This window comes from Tinamus guttatus, unplaced genomic scaffold (genome assembly GCF_059628265.1).
Source record: "Tinamus guttatus ecotype Peru unplaced genomic scaffold, ASM5962826v1 Tinamus_guttatus_pri_ptg000079l, whole genome shotgun sequence".
Lineage (NCBI taxonomy): Eukaryota > Metazoa > Chordata > Aves > Tinamiformes > Tinamidae > Tinamus > Tinamus guttatus.
Genome location: NW_028288613.1, coordinates 5,197,525 through 5,210,842, shown reverse-complemented (window position 1 = coordinate 5,210,842; position 13,318 = coordinate 5,197,525). Strand labels below are relative to the sequence as shown.

Below are 13,318 nucleotides of genomic sequence, written 5' to 3'. Positions count from 1 at the left end.
AACCTATTTTGCAGTAACAAAATATGGTCTATAAAGTAGCAAAGTGCACAAGCTGAAGGCACAGAGTACAAACATATAGGAAAACAGATTTTAAAACAGAGAGAGTTACAAAAAAGAAACAGATAAAAGAAAAATTGAAATTTAAAACTCCCTGACAGAAGATACTTTATATGGGACCAACTCTTAAAAGGTGACATCATTTTCATACTAATGAACAAATACTGCAAAATAATGAAACTTTATTCTTATTAAGTAAAAGCTCCAGAAAACACCTTAAAGTTTAAAAACTAATACACTGATGTGTTAACTAGTTTTAAGAATGTCCTTAATATTAAGAAAAGAGTGCAAAAAAGATTCTTCCATTCTAACACTTTTGGAAGCTGCTGATTTCGGCTACCCATTTCCACTTTGAAAGGATTGTTTTTCAAGGTGCATTCCTCACAAAATCGCAGAGCAAGAACTGATTGAGAGACTAGACCAAGGAATCACGTCTTTCAAAGTCATTCCAATTGTAGCAGCAACTGACATTTTATTATGTAAAGAAGAAAGTCCAAAACTCTTCTTCGAGGCATAGTTCGTGTCAGAGCTCGAGTATCAGCAGTTGCCAAAGGAGGCTCCGGATACCACCTGTGCTCCTCCAGTGTCTGTTCTGGATAGGAATAGAAGCTGATCCAGTATATTCACTATCTGTATCCCCTGGAGCTTGCACAAGCTGAAGAGCCATCTGAAAGTATATAAAAAAAGTTGAAGAAATTCTCTCATATTAAACTTCCGCCCCATGTCCTTTGAGCCTCACCCCTGCAACAACCCTAAAAGCATTTCCTGCAAAACATTAACAGTGTAAAGTGAAGCTGATGTATCAATTAAGCAGTCATTTATTTGAGATTGTAGCGAAGACCTCATAATGCTGTATGACATTTTAGGGAAGGACGTAAAGTGACTGCACGCTGCTTAAAGCACGATAGGAAAACAGGCAGAAAGAATGCAATAAAACAAACCAAGATTAACAGCATCAGCAGAACAGAACCAATCCGGTTCTGGAGTATATCTGGCACTAGGTTTTCTGCTGTGAAAAACATTTACTCAGCACAGAAGATATGACCAGGCCATGAGGAACCAGTGATTGACTGCACCGCAGTTAGAGGGAACTGAAATAGTGCAGCCAACTGGGAATACCACTCCTCCGTGTGTGCCTTCCCATTCCTCATCCACCTCCAATTTACACTGGAGCAACTGGGGAATAAAGTCGAGAGCCTCACAGTTAAACCAGCAGCAAGAAACTTCATATACAATTGGAAGTGATTTTCCCTGCTGCAAGACTCTCAAACTTGTAAACCTGTGAACCTGTAGGCCCAGAGCAAACTGCAAGACAGTCTTAAAATTCACATTCAATGTGCACTTACATTATTCCCTCCCAAATTTGCTCATAAATATTGATTACTGTACCCCTGCAGCACCATGCCAGCCAGTGACCATTTGACACTCCTCAATTTGTTAGAGGGGCTCTGCTTACTGCTTTGAGAATACTTCAGCAGACTGTTCTGCACCTGGTTTCAGCTGAGCCTATGTTTATTTGGCACACTTATGCAGTTGTCAGGCAGGACTGGCACAATCCTCATTAAAACCAAGAAATAAAGCCAAGATTACCACTTCTAAGCTGTCTGCAAAGTCTATTCTATCATTAAAGGAAATTGGGTTTACAATAAAATCAAGCAGGACAGTGCAAGAGGAAAGAAGACCTGGCTAGAGAAACACATGCACAGAAACTGCACTTTCCTGTTTACTGCTATGAGCTATAACCAGAGCTGATAAAACACAGAGCACAGGCTTCATACTTACTGTAAGTTAACTCTTCTCCAGCTCTCTTGCGTGACTGGTCACCCCTAGGAAACAGCAGGAAGAAAGATACTGGTTGTATCTCGGTTTCAAAATCTAACTTGCTTCTCAGGTCAAATGCTCTTCTCAGCCCAAGTTCTGGTGACTTAGCTTTTAATGTCTTACTTCACATACAAACCTATCCAAAACCAAGGTTTTCTCTACGAAAAGACAGTGAACAAAAGCAGCTTTCTTTCTCCTACTTTACCAAAGGTGGGTTTAGAGTAATGTTTTCATTTGGGTTAGTACCACGGTTTTGAAGCTCACTCATTTACCAAACTTTACCTAGGGAAAGCGAGGGCACGAAAGCCAGCAGCAGGTTTAACATTTACCATTCCCCTTGCAGGCGAGTGCTCAGACTGCAGGACCTGACTCTCACTGTTTTATGCTGTGCTTCTACCCAAACAGTTCAGTGAGAGGCACAGACCTATGCAAACACCATAGCTAAATAAAATTTTCTGCCCTCTGTTCATTTCTTCCCATTCAAGACCCAATAAGAAACGAAATGCCCATTTAAAATGCTAAAAATAATAAAATTAAAGCAGTACAATTGACTGTACTGTTTTAAATAGCCCTAGAGATAGGGAGAAGCAATCAAGTGACATTTTCAGAAACATCATTTAAAGAAATACCAAACTATCAGTTTATAAAAAATAAATGAACTAGGTGCAAGGCTGAAAGCATGATTGTGCATTAAAAATTCAGTCAAAACACAAGGAGACACGAACTGGGACTCATAAAAAAAAAAAAAAAAAAAACCTGTTTATCTTTTATGCCTCTTATTATAATCTGATCAGTTTTTAGGGAATATTTAGGGCAAATCTCAGATACTGAGCTTTGCATGTTTTTGACCAACTCACTATTTCTTAATATTTTTAGGGTATCCATTTTTACACTTTCTTCATTGTCCAGGACAACTACTTTTGAAGGCTAATAATTATTACCTTGTAAATCCATTCTGCATAAGCTCTCTTTGGAGCTTCTGGTCTTGAGCAGCATATTCCTGAAGCTCAGACTCCACAGCAGGGGGTAGAATGTTAGGGATGAATTTTGAGAATAAAGCTGGTGCCATCTGTACCCATTCTGCAAGAAGAGAGAAAGTAACAAAAATAAGACATGTAAAACTGTCTTTTTTTTTGGTAAAAAATTTATACTCTGAAAAGAATTAGTACCTTCTACTTAAAATAACTTTTAGGATACTGAATTACATATCTTGGGAAAAGAAAAAAGAAAAAGAACATCACATGTCTGTTTTGTCAAGAGCTTTCCCACCAAAAGGGAATCATTTCATCATTGGCACTAAAGCTATGCAACTGTATTTCTTTGAAGTCTCTCACTTCTGTAGCTATTTGCCACAGCAAAACAGAGTATTAAATGCTATTAGTTTATAGCAGTAATTATCCATACCTTTTAAACATAAATAAGCCTAAAATACAAAGGATCTGGGCACCAGTCTCAACAACTTTCTAGACCTCAGAACCCAACTCTTAAAAGCAGAACAAATATTGACTGCTAAAATCAGATGTTTGCATCTGGATTTAGATTTTTTTATTGCCCTCCTTGTGAGGCACAGCAAAAATGGATTTCACCTTGATGCCAACAAGCGCATGCAGATAACGACCTCGGTTACGACCTTGCAGAGCTACAATCCCAAGGACTGCAGCCCCCCTCAGCACCCCTACCCCGGCGATCCGCTCGCTCGTGTGAATCCCCTTGGCTTCGCTTCCACATCCCTTCCCAAGCCCTGCTGCTAGAAACCACGGCTGTATCCCCACGCAACCCTCCTTCTCCTTCGCCCACTTCAAATGAACTGGTGCAGTTCTCTCCGCTGAAGATTTACCAAAGCTCCAGGCAATGAATACTTGAATATTCAGCTAATTTTCAACTCCAGGCATTCAGCTACAGAAGAACAGATATCCCAACAGATCTAATTCCACTACACTCAATGCAACAAGACAGTTGCTTTCTAGGCTGACAGGAAAAAATCCAGAAAAGACCAAGCAAAGGCAGATAACTGGGCTTATAGGAATAGTTTAAGAAGCTCTGAGCAGAATGCTCAGAATAGAAATTAATAAACTCAGCACCTTAGGAGGCTGAAAAGTCTGAGGAACAGGTAATTAAAAGCAAACCTGTACCTGTGTAAGCAGGAGCTAAAGCTGAACAGAAATCAGCACCCTGGGTCTTTCTACTAAGACATGGAAAGCAGATTTCACAAGACTAGGAACCAGCTTTACACTTGAAGATCTTACAGGACAGCCTCTCGACACCTGGTCAGACTGGTGACAGGAACCCAAATGACCATCCACCTGTTACATAAACAGCAAGATGGGCAATAAGGATGTCACAGGCCCAAGCACTACGAAGGACTTGTGCAGTACCACAACACTGCACTGAACTGCTTTCCAAAGAAACGTCCCCCTCACATTTCTGTGCACTTTCCCCTCCCTTGCTACAGAATATTTTTCAAGTGATGAAAAGGGTGTTAATTTTACTGGTGCATGCAAATGCAGTTTACCAACCAACAGTGATTTATCCTGGTGTTTTGTAACATCCCTAGCTTGTAAACAATGAATAATATAGTACAGAAAAGAGCTTTCTTTTCTTTGTGTGTGTGTGTGTGTGCGCGTGCATGTATAACTCATCTTCATTTCTATTTCTTTAATTTGGGATTCAAACGGGAAAATAGATTACAGATTACAATCCTTCTCTCACAGCACGGTAACTAAGAGATGGCAGAAGCATTAAGAAAATGTTTCCCTCGTGTCTTCAAGGCAGAGGTTGCTTAGCTGGTTTGAATCACTTTGATATCCACGTGGTTATTCTGCCTTGTGCAGGTCACAGATGGACAGTAAGCAGAGCCAGGGCCTTTAAACATTGTATAGCTAAGCATTATGTAGAGGATCTTGTTTTTTCTTTTATATATGCATTATACAGGCAGTGACTACATATTTAGAAAAACACCCAAGAAGCACAGTATGAGCTACTCCTAAACAGAATAATCTCTTTTACCTGGTCTTAGTGTATACAGGCCTTTCACAATATTTGCCATGGTTGAAGGAGTTATTTGAAACGGTGTTGACTGAGCTTCCAAAAGTAAAGCTGAAATAAAATTGAGACATATAATTAGCCATTGTCTTAATCAAAAATGCAAGCTCTTACAAATGCAGTTTTGTGCAAGAGAAATGCACTAGTTCTACTAGTTCTGTTATCTGATGCTCTCACAAAGGAAACAGCCAGATATCTTATTGTCAACTTAGGACTTATAAAGGATAAGGTTGCATAGAGTATCCTATTCAAATTATGCACAATGAAAATGTGAAATAAGTTATCTTCTTCCCTTTTAAGCTGGGCAGGAGCTGCAAGAAGGAAAACAAACAAGCAAGCAACAGCATTTTAAGTATTTAGCTACAGAACTAAAGTAAACAACTTATTTTTAGAAGCACTCTTGCACTCTGAACACTGACAGGCCCTCAGATCCTTGCATTATCATGTTTAACATCTTGTCCATAAAACTGAGGCCGAATTGAAAGTCTGAATGAAGTGCATTTAAATATGAAAATAAATATGAAAATTAATAAGTTGTTTGTTCTTTCTCCAAACAAGAACGAACATTCCTGTTTCCTTCTTGGTATCGGCTATAGTAAACATATCAATTTGGGCATCCATCTCTTGTGGGAAAAGCCTGTAGGTAGTAGCAGATTGTTTATATTATCATATCTGAGATTTTAGCCTGTTTGAATTTAATTTCAGGTTTGTGATGTGTATGAATTATAAAATAGGCAAACAAAACAAAATAGTAAAGTTGAACCAACTGCTGCTGCTCAGTTTTTATGTTTCTACAAAGGATTTGTGCATTATATAAGCCAATATATAAAGGAGAAAAGACTGTTACCATTCTACCTAAAAGGCTAAGGGCTAAAATCTCTTCTTCCTGCACTGTGGAGGCTGTTTTTTTGTGGAGAAGCTCTGGAATTAACATCTGTCACTATGGCACCTACATAAAAAGGAAAAGAAAATGCCATTACCCTGAAACTAGATAAAGCAGCTCATGAAATAAGGAGACTAAGAAAATATTTTGTTCTAACCTCTTGGTCCAAGTTATCAAAACAGTTAAATGCAACTGTTATAGATGTATTTACTTTACGAATAGCTTCATCTTTCACAGCTGAAGCCTTCAGATGAGGACCTGTGATTTGTTTTGTAATGATGCACTTACAGTCTCTTCCCTAAACATTACTCTTCAAACAGCTTCCTCGCAGCCAAGTTACAAATTATAAAAATAAAAAGGGGAGAAGGCTTTACATGTAAGATACAGCCATATAGAGTCCATGCACTATACATGTTTTTCATTAGACTATAGCTACTTCAATACAAATCTCACCAAAAGTTTTGTAAAATAGATTTGCTCATGTTTTCTATCATGCAAACAACTTATTTAAAAACAGAGTGAGTCTAACAGTAGTATAGACCACAAAAATCTGGATTAAGAGAAATAATAATAATCACTTGAGCATTCAATTTTTAGCAAGCATTAAGAAACAAATGGATTACTGTGGCTTCTTGAGTTTATTCCTGGAAAACAGAGACCTGTATGCTCCAATAATGTTTAGCTTCAAACCACCAGGAACAGTTTACAAGTACTTCAGAAGCTATGGATAACTCACCACTACATTTCTCAGAGGTTTCTCTGAAACTAATCTACACCTATAAAACTTAATTTCACCATGATGCCATCGGTTAACCTGAACAGATGCTTTTGCGATAGGAAGCAAGTGAAATATATTTGCTTTTATTGCAGACTGCTGACCATACCCGCTGTAGAAACCAATTTCATGGGCAAAATAGTGAGAGAATTTGCCTGGAGGTCAATCCTCCTAGGACAGAAGCATCTCCCTCAGCGCTCTGCTGCGGGACAACCTCTCAGCACCGCTTCGGTTTTGGCGAGCGGCCTCCACGGCGCCCGGTGCGGGCGCTCCTCGCTCGCTCCGGTTTACACTCGCTCTTACGAGCGCCATAGCAGGACACTCAACAGTAACAGCACAAAGCAATGGTCAACAGTAACAGCACAAAGCAACGGCAGGGATTTCCTGTGGTCTCTCAAGGGGATAAGGAAAACAGTATTTCATCCATTAAACTCTATAGCACAAACAAAAAAAGAACAAATAGGACCCCAAATTTCTCTGAATCTGAAAATCTCATCTCAGTTTTATAGAAACAATATAAACACACAACAGTTGTAAAACTGTAGGTGAGTTCGTTCATGAATGAGTTTTGCAATGAAACCCAACCAATTCCTACTCAAACTTTCAACCCAACCTCACTTTTTAGCAGAGCATCATTTGAAAGCTCAGAGAGAGAGTAGGGGCAGAAGCAGCCGTGTCAGATGCACACAGTTAGCTATGCTGTTGTTTTCCAATCCAACGCTTACAGGGTTAGCTATGCTGTTGTTTTCCAATCCAACGTTTACAGGGTTAGCTATGCTGTTGTTTTCCAATCCAACATTTACAGAAGACCTGCAGTTCATATGGTTCAGGCTCTTGCTTTTTTAGAACACTTGACAGAGAAGCTACACAGACTCCAACCTGCTTCCAGACAACCCTGCCTGCAGCTTTTACACAGATAGGGCAGAGTGAGGCAGAATAAAAAACCCCTCTCAGGTGAAACCACTGATAATGACAGATACGATATTACCTGACACCCCCCAATGTTTAGATTGTAAAAGGCAGTTTTATTTCTCAAGTAATCGGTATGCAGAAGATTTAATCAAGCTGCACGTAGCCTGTTGCAGAATGACAGAAGTGCAGGCTCCAACGCCGAAATGCCTGAGCGCAGAAAGCTGCAAGGTGCTCAAGAACACTGTTAAACGGAGGCAGGACACAGCACCCAGGGCCACCTCGGGAGCCTGGAGGGCCAGGGATGAAGCACACCTCGAGTCAGCACTTCAGGTACATCCAGCACTACGGCAGATCATCCCTTAATGAAGGTTTAAGCTACTTTATAATTACAGTGGGGTACTTAAGATAAAGAACTCCAGTAATTACAAGAGGAGCAGACAGTTTGTTACAAGATCACTTGTTTGTAACCAAAGAAATAAGAGTTTGCTATTCTAAGACTGCTTTTCTATCCTTTAAAATCTTTACAAAGTAATTTGGCTTGGCAGATATGTATTTTTTTTTCCCCTGGCAAAATAAAAAAAGAAACCTCTGCACATAGGCTCACAAGATTCTTCTTCTTTTGTGGTGCTCAAGTAGAACATAATAAAATACTGCAACAAACCATATATAAGCATGGCTTAGGGCAGATGTGCTCAAAACCATAATTATTCATCTCTTTCAAAAAGCATAACACTTATTTGCACTAGAAGCAACACCAAAAAACTTTCACAACTAAGGCAGTAATTAGCTGTTTCGCTCAAGTCTCCCTAGAATAACTGGAGACCACAACAGAGAAGTCCCACAGGCTGCTGCCTCCTTGCAGACAGCTCTACCTGCAGCTCCTACACAGGGCCATGCAAGGCAGAATAAAACACACAGGCTAAACGGAAGCAGAACTGATGGGAGTAACAAAGCTACAAAAGAAATAAAAATAGAGAAAACTTAATCACAGTGTACGAACTCATAAGTACTTAACTCCAGTATTTATGTGATTCCACTGAATTTGTGCTGTAGTTATCTTTGCAGAGTACCTATTTTTACATCTCCACAGAATCTGAGCTCTTACACAACAGCAGATGGACCCAAGTGCACAAGAGCTCTATAATAAGAGCACAGTTTAAACAGAGCTGAGTTCCCTAGTAGAGGCCTGTACGTTTTACAAGAACAGAAACCACTTCCTGAATGCAAAACATTAACACGGAAGGGAATCCAAAACGCTCCCAAGGGCACACCAGCACACAGGCAGCAATCATTTAAGTAGCACAAGGATATGCTGTGACGACCATTTAGTTGGAAGTGCCATAACTAAGGAATTTGATGCATCCTAGTCCCTTCTGGCAACAGAGAGGAAATACAACAGCTCTAAGCAAAGAATTCATTTCCTTGGATTCCTTCCTAATTCTCTCACCTTTGTGACCAGTTTTAAGTTATTTCTTCTTCTCAATACCAAAATGCTGCAAGAACCAACCAGGGCAGGGTTCCAGCCCAGAGCTCACCTTCCTTTATAAGTTTCTGGGAAGAGAACTAAAGTAACTGCAAATTCTTGTAATTGGAAACTAATTGATCTATCCGCCAGCAGAAACAACAGTGCACTGCTATTTGTTTATTTCGATTTAAAAGCCAGCTTGCTTTGGTTACCAAGCTGCTGATCTTGAAAAAGAGGAAGAATATTGTTACTTATAAACCACTGTGTCTCACTGAACTTCACCTAGTGGAAACATCAAGGATTACGAGTTTCAGGAGCTGTTACCTTATGTTTATCACTGAATACACTTAAAAGTTCATAAAAACTCGTATTCTAGAAAAATAAGTACGAAGAGGCAGGATGTTTCCATCGCACTGGAATTACAGGTCAGGAAACCCAGGTCTATCCTACTAGGAAAGGCAGCAACTGCACAAGGACAGAAAATCTGTATTTTTCAAATGTTACTTTTTGCAGTGCTCTGGTGCAGGACTAAGCAGGAACACAGCACTTGCTTCCCCACTTCCCCAGGGACGAGCAGGTTTTATCTGCAACTTTTGCAACTCAGAAGATTCTTCCAAATAAGACACTGCATCCCTGCTTGTTATATTCACTTAGGTAAGTTTGGCACACAGCAAATTCTCCCAAACTGTTTAATACAGTGGCCTTAGCAGCAAGAGCCAGCTTTAGGCTTCATAAGGAAAATAATCAGGATAAATTCACTTAGTTCATACGGATCCACTTTAATTTGATGACAAATACAGTGAGCATGCAAGTACTTCATATAAGTACAACTTATATGAAGTTCATGCATCTACTCGCTGTATAATTTTTCATGGTATTTAAGAGCTCAGAATTGCTCTAGATACTAACAGCCACTTTATTTCCTCTGTCCCAAAAGGGAAGCAGTGTTTGTGCACAGTTTGCCCAAGCACAGTTCCCTCACACAATAATCTTCAGCACATCATGAGTTCTTGGTCTTGATTCCAGGGATCCTCCACTCTCATTCTGTCCCACTAAAACCCTTGTGCCAAGAGCTCATTTTGCATCTTCCTACCTTCAGCTACCACAGGGCTGGGGACTGTTTAACCAGCACAAGTTAAAGCCAGAGGAGCACTAAGAAATTTGTGCTTCAAATTCCCTTTCGACAGTCTTAATCGCTTCGCTGGAGTAGGAGCATTTCCTGAAATCAAGTGAAGTTGAAATATAATTATAGCACTTCCTGGACGCAATTTTCAACAGAAATACCAGCTTCCAGGCTTTGACAGAATGACAAGATTCTACAAACAAAAATCCCTGTGTATGAAAAACATAAACAGATTTCAAGAGCAAAAAGAGCCACTACTCTTTCCCACTAATTTTACATCTCATACTGATTAAACTGATTTTTTTCCCCTAATATATGCTGAAGTGGCAGCTGCCACTGTAAGAAACATCCAAGAATTCCTTTTTTTCCCCCGCTATGTAAACTAAAAATTCAGTGGCTTTAATTTCCTAGGCACTCACAGACTTCATGTTTTTCTCCTAATACACAATCACTTTTCTGTTGAACCAAATCCACATTCAAGTATCAGAAAACAGTATCAAACAAATGCTAAACAACTTGGTTTTAACAAGATGAAAGTAAGACTGGAATGAAATCCAAAGGTTAACAGTCCTCAACATAGACAGCATACACAAAAGGTAGTAGCCTTTTTTTTGTTATGTTTTCTTCTTTTAATTTGATTTCTGCAACTACCAAATAGGTAGGAAAAAGTAGGAGATACCAGAATTTTTTGTTCCCACTGCACAGTACTTTTCCTTTCATTGCAACGTTAATTTATGATTTAATTATCATAGTTACAAGTCACAGAAAATGAACTGCATAGTAAGATAGTTCTGGAGGTCTCATGATAAGCAGTGCTGGCTGCATTTGCCATGATATTGTCACAACAGCTTCAGAAAAAAAAAAAAAAGAAAAGAAAAAACACGTTACCACGTTTCATGACATTCTCTTTAGCATGAAGTAAAACATCAGATCTGTGGGTTGGCATTTCTCATTCTCCTGCTATTCCCTTGGTGAGCTGATCTGCTGCAAGGCTAAAAGCTGCTCTTAGATTTTTCCAGACGACAGAAACAAGCTGGCATCGGGAGTCACCATCTCCCATCACTCCAGAGCACCAGATTCCCTAACCCTAGGATATTCATCCAGGATATTGACCCCTTTTCTCTCCTAGGATGCCTGGGTTCAGTGACCCAAAAACACAAAGCTACTTTTCTCTCAGTCTTTCACTGAAGACTAGAGAGTATTACTACCTAAAACACTAAAATGCTAGTTATGGCAAAAGCACAATATCTCAAATCACAAGTCTTATGAGAAAACACACATTCCTTTATCCCATGTGAAAGAATATGGCTTTTTGGCAAAGCAAACTGCAAACATTGTAAACAAAGGCTCAGCTTTAAAACATTAAAGCATTTCAGTTTTTGCCAATAACTAAAAACAAAATAAAACCCTTCCCTCATTTGCCTTGTAAACGAATTTGCATTCAAGCCCACTAGCCATTTGCCGTTTCCTCCCTATGTCCTGTGGATTTCTACAGTACTCAGAAAAAAAAAAAAGTGCAGTTTTTCAGACTTTAGGAAAATTCAATAGGTTTACTTACGCATTAGGTTGTAAATGTGCTTTTCTGCAACATGGTCCGTAAACAGCTTTATAAGGTCATCTTTTAAGTCTCTGTTAAGCTTGGTTTCTATGTAAAATTTATTCTGGAAAGAGAGACAGAAGCTTTTGCAGTTGGTTTTCATAACAGTAAATTCAGTAAATTTACTTCCCCCTGAATAAAAACAGTTCAATTCTTTAAAACTTAAATTATTTGACCATGTAAAGTGCTTACTTCATATTTGCATTTATATTGTCCAGAATGTTCTATACAATGGAAACATTTTTTTAGAATTATGGATAGTTGTGCTGTTATTCATACTAATGAAACTACTTATTTACTTTGAGTTAACAAAAATAAAAAATAAAAAGAAATAAGCTTAAAGAGCTTGTGGGAATACATTTAATTTTGGAACTTTTTATAACGTAAATACAACGTGTCTGTGTGTGTATAATAGAATGCTGTAATTCCAAAATAGGGCAGGACATCATGTTTATGATACCAAATAAGCATTTTACTAGTGTCTAAAAATAATTAAGCCATTGAGACAGGTATATTTGAATAATAAATCACCGGTACAGCTTGCTGCTTTTGTGCTTCATTGATAATCCAAGAGAATTAGAGTCAAAAGAAATTAAAACATTTGCAGAAATAATTATATATACAAAGTTATACAAAATTGAACTATGTTAAAATTTTGAGAATTTTATTACCTTGACCCATTGGCATTAAAAATTCTGGCATAATTAATTCTTTTCTTCACCCCTCAGAGGAAATTCTATTGGTGTGTTCCTTGAGGAGTTTAAAACCTAATATAATACTTGGTGTTACTCCTCAATTCCAAGCCTGCAATAAATAGCAAGATTTCCTGTCTACATTTCATTCATAGGTGGGTTTCAGAAATTGAAATAAATAACTTTTTTTTTCTCTCTTTTTTCTCCCCTCCTCCAATGCATCTTCTACCAAGTGCTAAGCAATAGAGTGAAGTTGAGTCTTTCCCCACACTTTATTTGTTAAACCATTTCTATCTTAAACTTCCTCAGCTGGTACTATCAATGTAGGCACTGGTGCAACATAGAGGAATGACAACAGTACCACAAGGCAACAGTCTGCCGAGTGGATCCAGAATGTAACGGGGTCAAATTAATGCACCTTTTGAGCTGACAGATGGAATAAAGAGCGAGCTGACTCCATTTCTTTCCTAGCACCATTTTCTTCTTGCATGCAGCTGGCTACAACATGAATAACAAGCAGTGATGCTTTCTTTTCTGCAAGAATTGAAAAGCCTGTACCTTAAGGTGCAAAACTAGATAAATAGTAAAAAAACAATTTTAAGGAAGAGAGTTACAACACACTAGTACTCAAACACAGGAAGATTTATGCTATGAAAAGCTATGTTAGATAAATACATTCACTTCCAATCAATCATGCTGAAAGGAAACAGAAGGACCAGAGTCTACCCATTCTTTCCAGTGGAGAAGTCACCAGAGTTTCCCTACAGAATGCCACTACTTAGGCTATCCCAGTATTTCTTAGAAAACTCAAAGTCATTTAAAGGTTTAACACACAGGTAGAAAGATCAGCAGGTCTCAATGCCCAAGAAACTCAGCTATGCTTTAAGAACTTCAAGCACTTCCAGAAACCACCTGCCAACAACGGCCAACACTGAAGACATGAGTGTGTTA

At 38.7% G+C, this 13,318-nt stretch overlaps 1 protein-coding gene across 2 annotated transcripts in view; it reads right to left on the bottom strand.

Moving 5' to 3' along the window:
• Positions 1-219: 219 nt before the first annotated feature.
• Positions 220-13,318, bottom strand: part of CACUL1 (CDK2 associated cullin domain 1) — a 32,450-nt gene continuing 19,351 nt past the window's right edge. For both annotated transcript variants that reach the window (XM_088520098.1, XM_088520097.1), the window contains 5 exons: positions 11,637-11,739; positions 4,885-4,974; positions 2,820-2,958; positions 1,840-1,883; positions 220-724 (listed from right to left, as the gene is read on the bottom strand). In XM_088520098.1, the coding sequence (XP_088376224.1) occupies positions 684-724; positions 1,840-1,883; positions 2,820-2,958; positions 4,885-4,974; positions 11,637-11,739 (417 nt within the window). In that variant the 3' untranslated portion in view covers positions 220-683. The remainder of the gene's footprint in view (positions 725-1,839; positions 1,884-2,819; positions 2,959-4,884; positions 4,975-11,636; positions 11,740-13,318) is intronic.